This window comes from Corythoichthys intestinalis, chromosome 8, assembly GCF_030265065.1.
Source record: "Corythoichthys intestinalis isolate RoL2023-P3 chromosome 8, ASM3026506v1, whole genome shotgun sequence".
In the NCBI taxonomy this organism is placed as follows: Eukaryota; Metazoa; Chordata; class Actinopteri; order Syngnathiformes; family Syngnathidae; genus Corythoichthys; species Corythoichthys intestinalis.
In genome coordinates, this window is record NC_080402.1 from 11,221,566 (window position 1) to 11,242,278 (window position 20,713).

General features: G+C 35.0%; 3 protein-coding genes across 3 annotated transcripts in view; 2 read left to right on the forward strand and 1 right to left on the reverse strand.

Annotated features, from left to right (window-relative positions):
• Positions 1-19,812, forward strand: part of sgms2a (sphingomyelin synthase 2a) — a 55,586-nt gene extending 35,774 nt beyond the window's left edge. Inside the window, exon 6 of the mRNA XM_057844031.1 lies at positions 19,303-19,812. Within this exon, the coding sequence (XP_057700014.1) occupies positions 19,303-19,485 (183 nt within the window). The 3' untranslated portion in view covers positions 19,486-19,812. The remainder of the gene's footprint in view (positions 1-19,302) is intronic.
• Positions 6,340-7,577, reverse strand: LOC130920666 (FAS-associated death domain protein-like). The gene is made up of 2 exons (XM_057844033.1): positions 7,447-7,577; positions 6,340-6,795 (listed from the first exon to the last, which is right to left on the reverse strand). Exons 1-2 carry the CDS (start codon positions 7,454-7,456, stop codon positions 6,521-6,523), a joined length of 285 nt encoding a protein of 94 aa, XP_057700016.1. The 5' UTR covers positions 7,457-7,577; the 3' UTR covers positions 6,340-6,520.
• On the forward strand, positions 10,330-11,567 carry LOC130920665 (FAS-associated death domain protein-like). The gene is made up of 2 exons (XM_057844032.1): positions 10,330-10,460; positions 11,112-11,567. The coding sequence occupies exons 1-2, from the start codon at positions 10,451-10,453 to the stop codon at positions 11,384-11,386; spliced, it is 285 nt and encodes a 94-aa protein (XP_057700015.1). The 5' UTR covers positions 10,330-10,450; the 3' UTR covers positions 11,387-11,567.
• Positions 19,813-20,713: the final 901 nt, after the last annotated feature.

Here is a 20,713-nt window from a genome sequence, read left to right on the forward strand (position 1 = left end):
TCTCCAAAAGTAATCGAGTTAGCAGCTCTGTTACCGCAATGTAAGAGTAATTACTCGGCAAAGTAACTAACGTTACTTTTCATGTTCTACACGTTATTACATGATCCATTCTGTAACGTCTTTCACATTAAATATGTTTATAGTAGGGCTGTCAAAATTATCGCGTTAACGGGCATTAATTAATTTTTTAAATTAATCACGTTAGAGAGAAGGACAATGCGGTTATCTTCACTCAGGAATGTGGGCGTTGATTTATGATGATTTATGACCCTACCTTTGACCTTTGATTGACAGGTTGACCTTTTAACCTTTGATTGATGGGTTGACCTTTGACCCCCACCTGTCACCCCCCTCAATTAAGGGATTACCCGATGTTGCCCTTTGACCTGTACCTGTAGGGAAACAAGGAGGGGTTATGGGAAAGTGTGGGTGAGAAGGGACCTGTGTCCAGGCATGTCCGGATGTCTGGTGAAAGCGATGTGCCCTTTGACTCGTACCTGTTGGGAAACAAGGGGGGTTATGGGAAAGTGTGGGTGAGAAGGGGGAACGTGTCCAGGCATGTCCAGGCATGTCTGAACAAAACCCCTAAGAACCATGGGATTTGGGTGGGTGTGGTCTGCGTGTAGGCTAGTTTTGTAGCATTGTTAAGTGAGCATTTTGGTGGGGTCTGCGTGTAGGCTAGTTTTGTAGCAATGCTAAGTGAACATTTTTTCGATGAGTAGCAACGAGGTAAGATCAACCATGATCAACGAGACGTGTGTAAGCATTAGCAGCGGTTCATTTTCAAGCATTTGTGAAACTACAGTTGTTCTATTCAAGTAACTTCCTTCCGTTTACTCCAAAGTACAGCATCTTTCGAGTCTGAAGCTTGCTTGAACATTTCACCACAGATACTGCAGACAGAGCATCGACTTCAGCCCTAGTCAGCTTTTTGCTGCAACTATAGGTTGGTACTCATATATACATTTAGGCAAAACATTATGTATTTCAACCGGGTTTAATTCATTCTATTTCACAAAGTTAGCATGCTCTTTATACTTAAAAGTATCCAAATGAGAGTTAGTGACATACCCGTTTTGTTGCTGAAGAGTCTTTTCTCCCCAACTTCTTCCTTGCGATCCCGCAGGCCGACTGATTCGAAACATGTCTCAATACTCGACGCGAAACTCCGCCCTCTTCGATAGCTCCCGCCTACGGCGCAATGAAGCATAGTGTTCTGGTTATTGTGCAGTAGACCTAACATACAGTTTCAGAGATTTGCGCTGGTGAATGGTCCCGAAGTTTAGGTTTGAGTTTTCTTAACAGACTGTAATATATTTGATATAAATAAATACCAAATGCTCCAAAATACTGTAAATAGTGTTCTTATTCTTCAATCAGTTAATATAAACATCTATGATGTGAAAGATGTTATAGAATGTATAAGGTAATAATGTGTAGAACATGAAAAGCATAACATAAAATGCTGAATATGAAAGAGTACTGCATCTGAAGTGTTAGGTAGATATTATGTCAATGTTAATAGTGGTAATTCTTGGGGTTTGGGGATTTACTTCCAACTACAAAACACATTGTCTCTAAACTCTGTATATTTAGACATTTATGGGAATGTAACTTTTTCGTTGTTAGTAAGTTTATAAAGAGATTAGTGAGCGAGATGACTAAAGTTATACACTACATGAGATACTAATTCATTTACTTTTGGGGAGAAGTCATTTGTAACTGTAACTCATTACTTTTTAAAAGTAAAATTAAAAACACTGGTTACAAGTTAACTTTTGTGTTTAAGAACGGCAACTGCCGTCTTACTATTAAAATGAGCAAACATTAGGACGATTTGCATCTCAGTTTCATGACAAACGTATTAGTTGGAGAGTGTTCCATTTAAAAGACCCCTACCATGACAAAAACAAATGGAAACTAACATCCACTTAGAAACTAAAATTACATGACATAAAATGTTGAATATAAAAGAATGCTGCATCTGAAGCGCTGTATAAACAGCCTGTGTTAATACTTGTAATTCAGGGGGTTTGGATGACTTACTTTAAAACGCATTGTTTATAAACTGTATGCATATTTAAACATTTATGGTAATGTAATTATTTTATTGTTAGTATGTTTTTAAAGAGTTTAGTAAGTGAGATGAATAAGTTTATACACACCATGACTTACCAGCTCATTTACTTTTTTGGCAGAAGTAATTTGTAACTGTAACTCATTACTTTTTAAAGTACGATGAACAACAGTGGTTACAAGTTAACGTTTGTGTTTAAGAACGACAACTACCGTCTTACTATTAAGATGAGCAAACATTAGGATGATGTACAACTCAGTTTCATAGCAAACGTATTAGTTCAAGAGTGTTCCACTTAAAAGACCCCTACCATGACAAAAACAAATGGAAACTAATATTCACTTAGAAATTAAAATTACGTGACATAAAATGTTGAAAATTCAGGGGGTTTGGAAGACTTACTTACTTTAACACTGTCTCTAAACTCTGTATATTTAGACATTTATGGGAATGTAACTTTTTCGTTGTTAGTAAGTTTATAAAGAGATTAGTGAGCGAGATGACTAAAGTTATACACTACATGAGATACTAATTCATTTACTTTTGGGGAGAAGTCATTTGTAACTGTAACTCATTACTTTTTAAAAGTAAAATTAAAAAACTGGTTACAAGTTAACTTTTGTGTTTAAGAACGGCAACTGCCGTCTTACTATTAAAATGAGCAAACATTAGGACGATTTGCATCTCAGTTTCGTTAAAATTGTATTAGTGGTAGAGTGTTCTATTTAAAACATCAACTATCACACCAAAAAACAAAATATCGTCTTCTATGTTCAGGGGAGAAAAAAAAAAAAAAAAAAAAAAAAAGTAACTTTTAGATTTATAGGTCATTGAGATTACAACATCCGCATGTTACTAACATAGATTTCTTACAATATAAAAAAGTAGATGGATATAAGTTAAACAAACTTAATTTTGAATATTAATTGAGTACTTTAATATTATTATAAAAATAAATAACATTATTTCAACAATATATATTGTTCAAAAAACATTATTTGAAAGCACATTATGCTTGGTTGAGATGGAGTCTTTTTGGGCTTGTTAGGGGATAGAGAGGAGCCACAAACGTGTTGATTTTTATGATAGGGATTAGAGAGGGGGGCACACACAGCCCCCAGATGGTTTTCTCAAACATCCCTGTTTCCAGTTGAAGGTAACGGTACACAAAAACGTACATCAATAATAACAGATTAAGGATTTACTTCAAAACGCAATGTTTATAAACTTTATGCTTAATTAAACATTTATGGTAATGTAATTATTTTATTGTTAGTATGTTTTTAAAGAGTTTAGTAAGCAAGATGAATAAATTATACAGTACATGAGTTACTAACTCATTTACTTTTGGGGAGAAGTCATTTGCAACTGTAACTCATTATTTTTTTAAAGTAAGATTAACAAAGCTGGTTACAAGTTAACTTTATGTGTTTAAGAACGACAACTGCCTTCTTACCATTAAAATGAGCAAACAATAGGTTGGTGTACAACTCAGTTTCATTACAAACATATTAGTTCAAGAGTGTACAATTTAATAAACCGAGTACCATAACAAAAAACAAATAGGAACTAATGTTCACAAAATTACACAACATAGAATATTGAACATAAACAATGCTACATCTGAAGAGTTATATGTTGGTATATTTTTAAAGAATTTAGTAAGCGCAATGAATAAGTTTAAACAGTATCCAGACCAAATGGACAGCCAGCTGAGTTCTACTAGCCATCTCCACCCCACTGCTAGTACCTGCAAACACCTACAACGCGATAAAACATACATCTGAAAGTGTCAATTTCAACAAGGGGACAAGGAGAGGTTAAAGGTAGGGGCAAAAAAGCAGGCTTCAAAGCCCCAGACAGTTATGTATTTAAAAATATCTGCAATGATACGATTATCTCGTTATTTCAAAAGATTTCCTGAACATTACTTTAGTACAGTACGCATTTGTTTTGTGCATATATTCATTCATTTCACATTACTTTAGTACAGTACGCATTTGTTTTGTGCATATATTCATTCCTTTCACATCCTGAAGAAATACAGAAATACTGATACAGTTGGTGTACCTTCTCTTACAAAACAAAATCATCTTGTAATTGCATAATAAGTGCTGTTTTGCAAACGTTTTCACTTAAAAAGTGCAACAAGCAACAACTACGGTACCTCGAAAAGCATACTGTACATATCTGAACAATGATGAGGGAATATGTTGGACCATTTTTAACCATCTGTCCTTTTGTATTCCAAAAGCTACCACTATGTACATACACTTATCTCATACCTGAGTCAATCCAAGTGAACCAAATAAATATTCAAAACAGTATATGTAGCGTTACCAAGTTTGATAAAAAAAACATTCAAATAAGAGTTAGGTAGTTACATACCGGCGTTGTCAATGGCCATACGTGTACACAGTTTGAAGATGAGTCACCTTTCTCATTGGTACGATTTATTCAAAAATAATTCTAAAAACACTTTAGCCATAAAACTATTCATTTAACTTTCTGCTCATAATACAATTCAATGTAATTGAGGTGGCACTGTCATGACTGAATGTCTGACTGTCATGCAACATTGTGTAAGGTTTGCTTGTTCCTCCTCCTTCCTGTGTGGGGTTTACGACGGGTACTCAAGTTTCCTCCCACATTCCAAAAGCATGCATGTTAGGAGTACTTAACGCATCAAATTGGTCACATAATTTTTGGGGCTATCCGGAAATTAGTCTGGTAACCCTTCCATTTTGGAAGGATCTTTGTGTTTGAGGCATGCTCGTAAAGCCTCCTATTTTTACCCATTACATACTTTCCTGAAGACTTAAACATTGGCATTATTTTTTTTCTTCCTCAAAACCCCTGTTTTTTTTTTTTTTAATAAGAGCAACTTTATGTATCTTTTAATAAATTATAATAAAATGTATCCACACCATTTAGCAGTCTAAATTCGTCTTTTGAAAACCTCAGCTGTACACTCGCTGATGTCAGGCTTGTACAGAGTATTGTTTTCTTACACGCACAATTTATAAACCTGAATTACTTTTTTGCATGACCACAATAAGTAGGTAAACTGTACAGTTAATTGAATGATACATACTTTAAAAATGACCTGAAGAACCTTTATCAACATGGATTTTTCTTTAGAAACTCGGTAGCTAGGTTCCTGAAGGCATAAAAGATGTACTTTTCTCCAACAAAAGCTTTTGTTTTTTTAGTTCGAGTAATTACAGATATTTTTAATATGTCATAAAAACACGAAATACGACAATAAATACAACCAAGTCACTTTCGTGTTATGTAAGAATTTCAGTCCCAGTACTTGTATTTATTTATTTTTTTGTATGGTGTACATTTAAAGAGAATCACCTGAAAATATGTCTATTATACGGTAGCAGCTTTCTGTGATAATGTCATACCTGAAGTCAAATTATAGCCCAAATATTTCACGCCTGATATATTACATTGTTTCTTTTTTTTTTTATTTTTTTTATTTAATTATTTCAATGATTAATTATTTTTAATTAGGTGGCTGAGTGGTTAGCACGTCTGCTTCACAGTTCTGAGATCAAGGGTACAATCTCAGAGCTCCGGCCATCCTGTGTGGAGTTTGCATGTTAGCCCCGTGCCTACGTGGGTTTTTCTCCGGGGACTCCGATTTCCCCCCACATTCCAAAAACACGCGTGGTAGGCTGATGGAACACTCTAAATTGTCCATAGGTATGAGTGTATACGTGAATGGTTGTACGGGTCATTGTGGCCTGCGATTGGCTGGCAACCGATTCAGGCTGTACGCCACCTACTGTCCGTAGTAAGCCAGGATAGGCTCCAGCATAACCGCGACCCTTGTGAGGATAAGCAGCATTGAAAAGGAATGAATGTATTTTTAATTATTTTCATGATTAATTATTTTATGAACTTATTTTAAATCATTAATTTTTATTTAAAAAATGTTTAATGACTCATTATATTAATATTTTAAATGATCAATTAATTTGTATTTCTATTTATTTATTCTATGATTATTTCAATTATTTTAATGATTTGTTTTAATTATTTTAAAAATTATTTCTATTAAATTGTGATTTAAAATTTCATTTTCGGATTCCTTATTTCAGCAGGTGGAACGAGCTGTAAGGTCTGAGTTACGTCGACGTCTGTTTGCCAGAAGTGGGTAGGGTAGCCAAAAATTTTACTCAAGTAAAAGTAGCGGTACTTCAAAATATTATTACTCAGGTAAAAGTAGTCGTCCAAAAAAATAAATAAATAAAATATACTCAAGTACAAGTAAAAAAGAATTTTATTTACCGGGCAAATACTGTAAATAAATTGGTCTTTCCAACCATCTCAGATTGTGTTATGCGCACCTATATCTTAATACATATTCTAAATGACCACAAATCTGCTGCATTATATACATGGGTTAAATATTAATATGTCATTGGTTCTCTATTGAGGTATCATCCAGGCATCCTCCACTTTATCAGCTGTGAGATTTTGGTGGCATGCCCTGAGAGCCCTAACTAAGTCTTTAACGCAGACTTCGGATCCACGATTCTTGCGCCATTCCTTCAGCAGCTCTCTGGCAGTCTCGTCCAAATCGTTCGGATGTCTCGTTGAGACGGAATCCAGTTTAGTTTCGGTCAGACCCAGCTGTCGTCCTAATCTACGCCAGTTACGACCCAAGTTTTCAGCAATCACATTTGCGGCAATGTCCAGCTTGGCTAAAAGGGAATAGGAAGAGAAAAAGGGGAAAATACTTTATTCATTCAATTTGTGGTTTATAGTCCTGCGCGGCTTATTTCTGGATTTTTACAGGCCATTGAGCTGCAAGTGTTTTAGTGTAGTAGTATGTGGACACCACATTCCGAAAATTATGGTAATTTGTAGGTATTGAGATTGTCAATTCAACGTTTCTTTGGCATTTTTAATTCCATCAGTTACAAAATTGATCTAAACAGGCTTTTTATTTTTTCCCTAACGTATTCTTTTTTAACATAGTCAAACCTTTTTGGTTACTTTGCATTTTATCAATGTAATATTTAGTAATTTTTCATTTCATTTTGCATGTTCATTTCTAAAATTTTGCATTTATGTGTTAAAAATTTGTTTGTTTTACTTCTTTTTTTTTCTCATTTGAAATAAATCTTTTTCTATTTTGTGTTTAGTCTTTATCAAAAAAGGGGGAAAAAATCTGTACAATGCAAAACAAATTACAGGTAGTCCCCCGGATTACGAACGAGAATTACCGCAGAAATCGGAATTAACCCTTTAGGTGCCCCTAAATACCCCCTAAACCTCAAAATAACTATCCCAAAACATGTATTATACGTCGTAATAATAAAATTAAAGAAAAATAAAATAGGATACTGTACCTGCCATCATTGTTGGGGGATGGTATAAAAAGGTACACTGACGGCTTGTTCACAAGTGGGGACACAAGAGTTCTTGATTCGCTGATGTTTACGGTAGTTTTTTCTTTTCAACCACAGACACACCATAGAACACGTTGACCTGCTAGTGAAGAAACAGGTAAGTCGATGTGACTTATGAATCTTATTTAGAGCTTGGTCGAGCTGCTTATGCTACACCATTGCTTGCTGCATCGCACTCTACATCCTTAGTAGAATACAGAAAACGACCTGATTGGGTGTGCGCTCACTAGAATTACATTTATAAATTTCACCATTTTAATTCAACTTGTAAACAAATTATTATTAGCCATATAGTCCCAAGAATTGTACAACGACGACAGGAAAATCCAAACAACGCACGGAGAAAACAAAACTCACGCATCATGTTATTGAGAAAACAGCTCCACTTATTGGTGAAACAAATATTTGCAAGGAAACTTGGCGAGTGTTAGATTGAGAATAAATTTAGTAAAATACAGAGCTCAGACACACACTGTACACCGACGAGACGTGAGAAAAAAAATACATAAATGAAGCATTATACCCTCTAATGGAGAAAATACTTTCTTCATAATTACTATCTTTTTCTTGACAATTGGACTCAAGTAAAAGTAAAAAGTACAGACTATTAAAACTTTGATTCAAAGTACATTGTTCTCAAAATGTTAATCAAGTAAATTTAACGGTGTACATGTAACGCGTTACTACCCACCTTTGCTGTTTACCCCTAAAAATATTCGACCAATACCGATACAAAGACCAAGACCAATGTCAGTGCGTCCCAGTGAAACACATCCTATTACAATTTGGAACTCATTTCCTAAACCCATCCATACCTGTTCAGACCTTCCCACATTCAAAAAACTGTTAAAAACTTTTAACTTAAAATTTTTAAAGCTTTTAACTTATAATTATTTTCTTTATTGTTTTGTTCTGTTCACTTTGTTTGATGTTTTTGTTTTAACTGTAAAGCGTTTTTGAGCATTGGTAAAAGCGCTCTGCTAATAAAATGTATTATTATCATTATTATATTTGCAAGAGATCCTGGGAGACCAATGATTGCCACCATCGAAGAACACGAAGTACGTTTTCACATATATTAATATGTCTGATTCGAGGTTTGCTTTCTTTTCCTGAAATTCTGTCTGATTCAGAATCTGTTACGTTTGTGATTTTTTTTGTTTTTCTTTTCTTTTCTTTTCTTTCTAACCTGATATTCCGCCCGAATTACAAAACATTGTGGACCAAATAAACATTGAAATGGTATTGGAACAAGATGAGCATATATCAATTGAACCTGATTATCCTTTTTAAGACTTTTAATAGAAGATTATGTAGATTTCTTTAATTCTTTAAATGATGCCTAAGAGAATTGAACCAGCCACACACCTAAAAGACATGAAACACCCCAAAAAAATGAGACACACATGGTTAATAAGGATGCAACAATACTCGGTTTTCTATTGAACCGTTCGATACGCCCGTCTTCGAATCGATACGCAAAATTATTCAATCCAAATGAAACGCTCCCAAAATGTAGTTTTCCGAATTTATATTTGTCGTCTCTCCCGCAAAAATGTCCGGCGCAGCTACACCTTGAAAAAACAAACTCTGCCGCCAGCAGCCTCCCTCTAACTGTCTGTAAGGTGGGAGCTGTGGCGCACGAGAATCATTGCATGTGAGGAAAGACAGAAACTTTAGGGTGAGCTGATATGTTATCCCCACTCGTTCATATTTAAAAAGACTTTTTTTTTTAAGTCTAAAAGACTGTCTTTAAGGATAATGACAACGAACCCCGCCAATATATTGTTGCCGACTTGGCTGCTACGAATAACCTCGCTTTGACAACAGACAGCTTAACATCCTAGGACACAGAGCTCTAACTCACGGTTACATGATGAACAATGAGTGGCAAATTAAAAGCACTGTACTTCAAATTTGTCCTGTTTATGAGAGTCGATTGTCAAATGATGTAGTGCAGTAATGAGCAGACCCGACTTCTGTGGCGTTTGTTAACTATTTTTCATGCCTAACAACACTCGCGCGCACACACTAGATATCAAATAGCAACCTAGATGTGCTTCGTTAGATCCCCCCAAGTCCCATGCCATTGGCTGTGTGACCCCAGAGTGATCATGGGACACATAGTCCATATACTACTGTGATGAATTAAAAAAAACAAAACAAAAAAAACGCCATGACTGAATGGAATTAAGTAGGCCAAATCAATCCATACCGGTGACTATAGACAATGCTGCAAATATTGTTAATTCAGTACGTAACACAGATGGACTGGGACCACAAATAAGATGTTTTGCTCATGTGGTAAACATACCTGCTAAGAGAACAGTAGCAATCAACATTGTGCCCTGCCTCACTTTACAAAGAGTAAAGATTGTCCTCAGCACTTTTATACAAAATTTCTTCAGATCAGTAAGAAGTAAGTACATAAATATTATGCGCTATAATGCATGTTTATATGATGACATTGTTTATATGATGGTGTTGTTATTTTTGCTTGTTAGCAAAATAATTGAAAAGAAATAACACTTGTATTTTTTATGTTGTGTACCTTGTATCAAAATTCATACCGAACCGTGACTTAACTGTATCGTTGGATCCCCAATGGCTAATAATAATTTGTTTACAAGTTGAATTAAAATGGTGAAATTTATAAATGTAATTCTAGTGAGCGCACACCCAATCAGGTCGTTTTCTGTATTCTACTAAGGATGTAGAGTGCGATGCAGCAAGCAATGGTGTAGCATAAGCAGCTCGACCAAGCTCTAAATAAGATTCATAAGTCACATCGACTTACCTGTTTCTTCACTAGCAGGTCAACGTGTTCTATGGTGTGTCTGTGGTTGAAAAGAAAAAACTACCGTAAACATCAGCGAATCAAGAACTCTTGTGTCCCCACTTGTGAACAAGCCGTCAGTGTACCTTTTTATACCATCCCCCAACAATGATGGCAGGTACAGTATCCTATTTTATTTTTCTTTAATTTTATTATTACGACGTATAATACATGTTTTGGGATAGTTATTTTGAGGTTTAGGGGGTATTTAGGGGCACCTAAAGGGTTAATTCCGATTTCTGCGGTAATTCTCGTTCGTAATCCGGGGGACTACCTGTAATTTGTTTTGCATTGTACAGATTTTTTCCCCCTTTTTTGATAAAGACTAAACACAAAATAGAAAAAGATTTATTTCAAATGAGAAAAAAAAAGAAGTAAAACAAACAAATTTTTAACACATAAATGCAAAATTTTAGAAATGAACATGCAAAATGAAATGAAAAATTACTAAATATTACATTGATAAAATGCAAAGTAACCAAAAAGGTTTGACTATGTTAAAAAAGAATACGTTAGGGAAAAAATAAAAAGCCTGTTTAGATCAATTTTGTAACTGATGGAATTAAAAATGCCAAAGAAACGTTGAATTGACAATCTCAATACCTACAAATTACCATAATTTTCGGAATGTGGTGTCCACATACTACTACACTAAAACACTTGCAGCTCAATGGCCTGTAAAAATCCAGAAATAAGCCGCGCAGGACTATAAACCACAAATTGAATGAATAAAGTATTTTCCCCTTTTTCTCTTCCTATTCCCTTTTAGCCAAGCTGGACATTGCCGCAAATGTGATTGCTGAAAACTTGGGTCGTAACTGGCGTAGATTAGGACGACAGCTGGGTCTGACCGAAACTAAACTGGATTCCGTCTCAACGAGACATCCGAACGATTTGGACGAGACTGCCAGAGAGCTGCTGAAGGAATGGCGCAAGAATCGTGGATCCGAAGTCTGCGTTAAAGACTTAGTTAGGGCTCTCAGGGCATGCCACCAAAATCTCACAGCTGATAAAGTGGAGGATGCCTGGATGATACCTCAATAGAGAACCAATGACATATTAATATTTAACCCATGTATATAATGCAGCAGATTTGTGGTCATTTAGAATATGTATTAAGATATAGGTGCGCATAACACAATCTGAGATGGTTGGAAAGACCAATTTATTTACAGTATTTGCCCGGTAAATAAAATTCTTTTTTACTTGTACTTGAGTATATTTTATTTATTTATTTTTTTGGACGACTACTTTTACCTGAGTAATAATATTTTGAAGTACCGCTACTTTTACTTGAGTAAAATTTTTGGCTACCCTACCCACTTCTGGCAAACAGACGTCGACGTAACTCAGACCTTACAGCTCGTTCCACCTGCTGAAATAAGGAATCCGAAAATGAAATTTTAAATCACAATTTAATAGAAATAATTTTTAAAATAATTAAAACAAATCATTAAAATAATTGAAATAATCATAGAATAAATAAATAGAAATACAAATTAATTGATCATTTAAAATATTAATATAATGAGTCATTAAACATTTTTTAAATAAAAATTAATGATTTAAAATAAGTTCATAAAATAATTAATCATGAAAATAATTAAAAATACATTCATTCCTTTTCAATGCTGCTTATCCTCACAAGGGTCGCGGTTATGCTGGAGCCTATCCTGGCTTACTACGGACAGTAGGTGGCGTACAGCCTGAATCGGTTGCCAGCCAATCGCAGGCCACAATGACCCGTACAACCATTCACGTATACACTCATACCTATGGACAATTTAGAGTGTTCCATCAGCCTACCACGCGTGTTTTTGGAATGTGGGGGGAAATCGGAGTCCCCGGAGAAAAACCCACGTAGGCACGGGGCTAACATGCAAACTCCACACAGGATGGCCGGAGCTCTGAGATTGTACCCTTGATCTCAGAACTGTGAAGCAGACGTGCTAACCACTCAGCCACCTAATTAAAAATAATTAATCATTGAAATAATTAAATAAAAAAAATAAAAAAAAAAAGAAACAATGTAATATATCAGGCGTGAAATATTTGGGCTATAATTTGACTTCAGGTATGACATTATCACAGAAAGCTGCTACCGTATAATAGACATATTTTCAGGTGATTCTCTTTAAATGTACACCATACAAAAAAATAAATAAATACAAGTACTGGGACTGAAATTCTTACATAACACGAAAGTGACTTGGTTGTATTTATTGTCGTATTTCGTGTTTTTATGACATATTAAAAATATCTGTAATTACTCGAACTAAAAAAACAAAAGCTTTTGTTGGAGAAAAGTACATCTTTTATGCCTTCAGGAACCTAGCTACCGAGTTTCTAAAGAAAAATCCATGTTGATAAAGGTTCTTCAGGTCATTTTTAAAGTATGTATCATTCAATTAACTGTACAGTTTACCTACTTATTGTGGTCATGCAAAAAAGTAATTCAGGTTTATAAATTGTGCGTGTAAGAAAACAATACTCTGTACAAGCCTGACATCAGCGAGTGTACAGCTGAGGTTTTCAAAAGACGAATTTAGACTGCTAAATGGTGTGGATACATTTTATTATAATTTATTAAAAGATACATAAAGTTGCTCTTATTAAAAAAAAAAAAAACAGGGGTTTTGAGGAAGAAAAAAAATAATGCCAATGTTTAAGTCTTCAGGAAAGTATGTAATGGGTAAAAATAGGAGGCTTTACGAGCATGCCTCAAACACAAAGATCCTTCCAAAATGGAAGGGTTACCAGACTAATTTCCGGATAGCCCCAAAAATTATGTGACCAATTTGATGCGTTAAGTACTCCTAACATGCATGCTTTTGGAATGTGGGAGGAAACTTGAGTACCCGTCGTAAACCCCACACAGGAAGGAGGAGGAACAAGCAAACCTTACACAATGTTGCATGACAGTCAGACATTCAGTCATGACAGTGCCACCTCAATTACATTGAATTGTATTATGAGCAGAAAGTTAAATGAATAGTTTTATGGCTAAAGTGTTTTTAGAATTATTTTTGAATAAATCGTACCAATGAGAAAGGTGACTCATCTTCAAACTGTGTACACGTATGGCCATTGACAACGCCGGTATGTAACTACCTAACTCTTATTTGAATGTTTTTTTTATCAAACTTGGTAACGCTACATATACTGTTTTGAATATTTATTTGGTTCACTTGGATTGACTCAGGTATGAGATAAGTGTATGTACATAGTGGTAGCTTTTGGAATACAAAAGGACAGATGGTTAAAAATGGTCCAACATATTCCCTCATCATTGTTCAGATATGTACAGTATGCTTTTCGAGGTACCGTAGTTGTTGCTTGTTGCACTTTTTAAGTGAAAACGTTTGCAAAACAGCACTTATTATGCAATTACAAGATGATTTTGTTTTGTAAGAGAAGGTACACCAACTGTATCAGTATTTCTGTATTTCTTCAGGATGTGAAAGGAATGAATATATGCACAAAACAAATGCGTACTGTACTAAAGTAATGTGAAATGAATGAATATATGCACAAAACAAATGCGTACTGTACTAAAGTAATGTTCAGGAAATCTTTTGAAATAACGAGATAATCGTATCATTGCAGATATTTTTAAATACATAACTGTCTGGGGCTTTGAAGCCTGCTTTTTTGCCCCTACCTTTAACCTCTCCTTGTCCCCTTGTTGAAATTGACACTTTCAGATGTATGTTTTATCGCGTTGTAGGTGTTTGCAGGTACTAGCAGTGGGGTGGAGATGGCTAGTAGAACTCAGCTGGCTGTCCATTTGGTCTGGATACTGTTTAAACTTATTCATTGCGCTTACTAAATTCTTTAAAAATATACCAACATATAACTCTTCAGATGTAGCATTGTTTATGTTCAATATTCTATGTTGTGTAATTTTGTGAACATTAGTTCCTATTTGTTTTTTGTTATGGTACTCGGTTTATTAAATTGTACACTCTTGAACTAATATGTTTGTAATGAAACTGAGTTGTACACCAACCTATTGTTTGCTCATTTTAATGGTAAGAAGGCAGTTGTCGTTCTTAAACACATAAAGTTAACTTGTAACCAGCTTTGTTAATCTTACTTTAAAAAAATAATGAGTTACAGTTGCAAATGACTTCTCCCCAAAAGTAAATGAGTTAGTAACTCATGTACTGTATAATTTATTCATCTTGCTTACTAAACTCTTTAAAAACATACTAACAATAAAATAATTACATTACCATAAATGTTTAATTAAGCATAAAGTTTATAAACATTGCGTTTTGAAGTAAATCCTTAATCTGTTATTATTGATGTACGTTTTTGTGTACCGTTACCTTCAACTGGAAACAGGGATGTTTGAGAAAACCATCTGGGGGCTGTGTGTGCCCCCCTCTCTAATCCCTATCATAAAAATCAACACGTTTGTGGCTCCTCTCTATCCCCTAACAAGCCCAAAAAGACTCCATCTCAACCAAGCATAATGTGCTTTCAAATAATGTTTTTTGAACAATATATATTGTTGAAATAATGTTATTTATTTTTATAATAATATTAAAGTACTCAATTAATATTCAAAATTAAGTTTGTTTAACTTATATCCATCTACTTTTTTATATTGTAAGAAATCTATGTTAGTAACATGCGGATGTTGTAATCTCAATGACCTATAAATCTAAAAGTTACTTTTTTTTTTTTTTTTTTTTTTTTTCTCCCCTGAACATAGAAGACGATATTTTGTTTTTTGGTGTGATAGTTGATGTTTTAAATAGAACACTCTACCACTAATACAATTTTAACGAAACTGAGATGCAAATCGTCCTAATGTTTGCTCATTTTAATAGTAAGACGGCAGTTGCCGTTCTTAAACACAAAAGTTAACTTGTAACCAGTTTTTTAATTTTACTTTTAAAAAGTAATGAGTTACAGTTACAAATGACTTCTCCCCAAAAGTAAATGAATTAGTATCTCATGTAGTGTATAACTTTAGTCATCTCGCTCACTAATCTCTTTATAAACTTACTAACAACGAAAAAGTTACATTCCCATAAATGTCTAAATATACAGAGTTTAGAGACAGTGTTAAAGTAAGTAAGTCTTCCAAACCCCCTGAATTTTCAACATTTTATGTCACGTAATTTTAATTTCTAAGTGAATATTAGTTTCCATTTGTTTTTGTCATGGTAGGGGTCTTTTAAGTGGAACACTCTTGAACTAATACGTTTGCTATGAAACTGAGTTGTACATCATCCTAATGTTTGCTCATCTTAATAGTAAGACGGTAGTTGTCGTTCTTAAACACAAACGTTAACTTGTAACCACTGTTGTTCATCGTACTTTAAAAAGTAATGAGTTACAGTTACAAATTACTTCTGCCAAAAAAGTAAATGAGCTGGTAAGTCATGGTGTGTATAAACTTATTCATCTCACTTACTAAACTCTTTAAAAACATACTAACAATAAAATAATTACATTACCATAAATGTTTAAATATGCATACAGTTTATAAACAATGCGTTTTAAAGTAAGTCATCCAAACCCCCTGAATTACAAGTATTAACACAGGCTGTTTATACAGCGCTTCAGATGCAGCATTCTTTTATATTCAACATTTTATGTCATGTAATTTTAGTTTCTAAGTGGATGTTAGTTTCCATTTGTTTTTGTCATGGTAGGGGTCTTTTAAATGGAACACTCTCCAACTAATACGTTTGTCATGAAACTGAGATGCAAATCGTCCTAATGTTTGCTCATTTTAATAGTAAGACGGCAGTTGCCGTTCTTAAACACAAAAGTTAACTTGTAACCAGTGTTTTTAATTTTACTTTTAAAAAGTAATGAGTTACAGTTACAAATGACTTCTCCCCAAAAGTAAATGAATTAGTATCTCATGTAGTGTATAACTTTAGTCATCTCGCTCACTAATCTCTTTATAAACTTACTAACAACGAAAAAGTTACATTCCCATAAATGTCTAAATATACAGAGTTTAGAGACAATGTGTTTTGTAGTTGGAAGTAAATCCCCAAACCCCAAGAATTACCACTATTAACATTGACATAATATCTACCTAACACTTCAGATGCAGTACTCTTTCATATTCAGCATTTTATGTTATGCTTTTCATGTTCTACACATTATTACCTTATACATTCTATAACATCTTTCACATCATAGATGTTTATATTAACTGATTGAAGAATAAGAACACTATTTACAGTATTTTGGAGCATTTGGTATTTATTTATATCAAATATATTACAGTCTGTTAAGAAAACTCAAACCTAAACTTCGGGACCATTCACCAGCGCAAATCTCTGAAACTGTATGTTAGGTCTACTGCACAATAACCAGAACACTATGCTTCATTGCGCCGTAGGCGGGAGCTATCGAAGAGGGCGGAGTTTCGCGTCGAGTATTGAGACATGTTTCGAATCAGTCGGCCTGCGGGATCGCAAGGAAGAAGTTGGGGAGAAAAGACTCTTCAGCAACAAAACGGGTATGTCACTAACTCTCATTTGGATACTTTTAAGTATAAAGAGCATGCTAACTTTGTGAAATAGAATGAATTAAACCCGGTTGAAATACATAATGTTTTGCCTAAATGTATATATGAGTACCAACCTATAGTTGCAGCAAAAAGCTGACTAGGGCTGAAGTCGATGCTCTGTCTGCAGTATCTGTGGTGAAATGTTCAAGCAAGCTTCAGACTCGAAAGATGCTGTACTTTGGAGTAAACGGAAGGAAGTTACTTGAATAGAACAACTGTAGTTTCACAAATGCTTGAAAATGAACCGCTGCTAATGCTTACACACGTCTCGTTGATCATGGTTGATCTTACCTCGTTGCTACTCATCGAAAAAATGTTCACTTAGCATTGCTACAAAACTAGCCTACACGCAGACCCCACCAAAATGCTCACTTAACAATGCTACAAAACTAGCCTACACGCAGACCACACCCACCCAAATCCCATGGTTCTTAGGGGTTTTGTTCAGACATGCCTGGACATGCCTGGACACGTTCCCCCTTCTCACCCACACTTTCCCATAACCCCCCTTGTTTCCCAACAGGTACGAGTCAAAGGGCACATCGCTTTCACCAGACATCCGGACATGCCTGGACACAGGTCCCTTCTCACCCACACTTTCCCATAACCCCTCCTTGTTTCCCTACAGGTACAGGTCAAAGGGCAACATCGGGTAATCCCTTAATTGAGGGGGGTGACAGGTGGGGGTCAAAGGTCAACCCATCAATCAAAGGTTAAAAGGTCAACCTGTCAATCAAAGGTCAAAGGTAGGGTCATAAATCATCATAAATCAACGCCCACATTCCTGAGTGAAGATAACCGCATTGTCCTTCTCTCTCACGTTAAAATATTTGACGATTACCCGCTCAGACAGATTTAAATGACGGTACAGTGAAACACCACTTGTTAATTGTGTTTTATGGAGTTTTGCCGCCCTCTGCTGGCGCTTGGGTGCGACTGATTTTAAAGGCTTCAGCCATCCATGAGCACTGTGTAAGTAATTATTGACATCAACAATTGCGGGCTACTAGTTTATTTTTCGATCGAAAATTTTACAAATTTCATTAGAACTAAAACATTAAGAGGGGTTTTAATATAAAATTTCTATAAATTGTACTAAATTTTTTCTTTTAAGAACTACAAGTCTTTCTATCCATGGATCGCTTTAACAGAATGTTAATAATGTTAATGCCATCTTGTTGATTTATTGTTATAATAAACAAATACAGTCCTTATGGACTGTATGTTGAATGTATATATCCATCTTATCTTGTCTTTCCATTCCAAAAATAATTTACAGAAAAATATGGCATATTTTATAGATGGTTTGAATTGCGATTAATTGCGATTAATTACGATTAATTAATTTTTAAGCTGTAATTAACTTGATTAAAAATTTTAATCGTTTGACAGCACTAGTTTATGGTAACTGATTGATTTTCATTCAAAAAACATACAGTGGTATGAAAAAGTATTGGAATCCGTTTTGGAATTTCTCACATTTCTGCATAAAATCATCATCAAATGTGATCGGATCGTTGTTAAAATCACACAGATGAAAAAAAAGTGTCTGCTTAAACTAAAACCACCCAATTTATAGGTTTTCATATTTTAATGAGGATAGTATGCAAACAATGACAGAAGGGGGAAAAATAAGTAAGTGAACCATCATATTTAATATTTTTTTAAGCTGTAATTAACTCGATTAAAAATTTTAATCGTTCGACAGCCCTCATATAGATGTATTTTTCAATATGGAGGTGAGGCTTAAATCGTTTCACTTTTCTATCATTGCTCTAGTTGTTTTGATTAAAAAAAAAAAAAAATCACACACGGTTTATGGATAAGTCATTCAAGAAAGGTTTAGGGCAAGTGACTATTTTTGGTAGTAAGAAACAAAAACAAATTATTATTTTACTGTAGCATCTACAAGGACAATGCCCAGTTGGTGATGATAATGCATACTGAACAGGAAAACAGTCAGAGGTGGGTAGAGTAGCACAAAATTTTACTCAAGTAAGAGTAGCGTTACTTCAAAATAATATTACTCAAGTAAAAGTAAGTCGTCCAAAAAAATGTACTCAAGTACAAGTAAAAAATGTATTTGGTGAAAATAATAATGAGAGAAAAGAGTAACATTGTGAGTAACTGCTTGGATTTTTGTATTTTTTTTAAACAATGGTATTTTTTTCTGAGCACAAAGTTATCTATATGAACTGTAGTTTATGCTATTTGTTATTTATCTCACCTGATTAATCACAATCTCATGCAATTTATCTTGACTAAAAATGGAGTAAAAATGAATTGATATAGCGTTTGAATTCATTGCCATTAATGGCCTAAGACATTTTAGGCCCTCTCAGTTGAAATGAATTCAACGTGTATCCATTGTAGCCAATGACTTTTTATTTAAATTAGATTTTATCTGTGTGTGCAGTGCCAGTGTTCCCCAAACAACTACCTCACCAAAACCTGGTGGAACCCTCTGTTCAACTTCATGGAGCGCAATGTCAAGAAACCTGTGCCGCGGGAGTACGGCTGGCCAAAGAGCTGGGCACCGGCCTGCCTCAAGAACCCCTGTAAGAAATACTCCATGGTACAGAGCACACGTGATGAGTGACAGACTCAGCCGTCAGGGTGGAGCGATTGAACAAACACACGTGCCTCGATGGATAATCGCATTTTGTCTTTTTGCTGTTGTATTTTATTCATTCGTCGGCAGTGTTGTTAATCTTACTTTAATAAAGTAAATAGTTACAGTTACAAATTGCCTTTGCTAAAAAGTAATTGAGTTAGCACAGACTTGACTATCAGTTGACTGGACACGGGGTTCGGGGCCGATCCGTAGGGGGCCTATTTTTAAAAGACTTAAAGTGATCCTCTAACTTAAATACAAAAAGGCTCTAATAAACCACAGTTGTTCTCTTGTACTAAAATATGTTGTTGGAAACACATAAAATGTTAAATCAATGGCAATATTTTAGAATATTTAGTCCATATTTTGACCGTTAGTTGGCGCCATGGTTTGCGGGCTCGCAGTGATGACGTAATTGGCATCTTTCCAAATGTGTAGCGTGTTCAACAATTGCTTACTAACATTTGTCTTTTAAGAATTACTTGTCTTAAAAACAGAGGATCCCTTTAAGAATTACTTGTCTTAAAAACAGAGGATCCCTTTAAGACAAGTAATTCTTAAAACATAAATATTAGTATGAGATAATAATTTGATATTAAAACCCCTCTTAATGTTTTTGTTTTAATAAAGTTTGTAAAATTATTTTAAGTGATAGGTCGCCATTCTTGTTACGTCGCAGTGCGTGACATCACTGGTCCCGTTGCCGAAATTCCAGCGTGTCACTCGTTAGCTTTCCCAACATGTCGTCAGTTCTACCCTTCCTATTTGAACCAGATCTGAAAAGTGAAGAGCGGGACAGCATTGTTGGTCGTTCACAAGACGAGCTTCAGGGAAAAATGCGAGCAGCAAATACCTGATAAGACAAAAGTTGGGCAAAACTGGTGATGCGAGAGAGTCCTGTTGGGAGCCAGAGTGTATGCTGTCCGGTTTTATTAGCAGATATTCAAGGTAAGCATATTGCGTTTTCAAACTTATCCCAATATAATTATGTAGATTGTTAGCATCAAGAGCTGTCGTGTGCTTACAGTACAGGCCAAAGCGCACACCTTGTGTAATCCATGTCTTGTACATTGTAACGCGTGGTAGCTAGGATACGTGTATAAAAGTACCAAAAAGGGGAGAAGCTTCCACTTATGCACATTTATTCACAAAAGATAATATTTCCACCTTGACCACTCTTCACTCGGGAGCTCAGCGGTACGCAAACACGCGT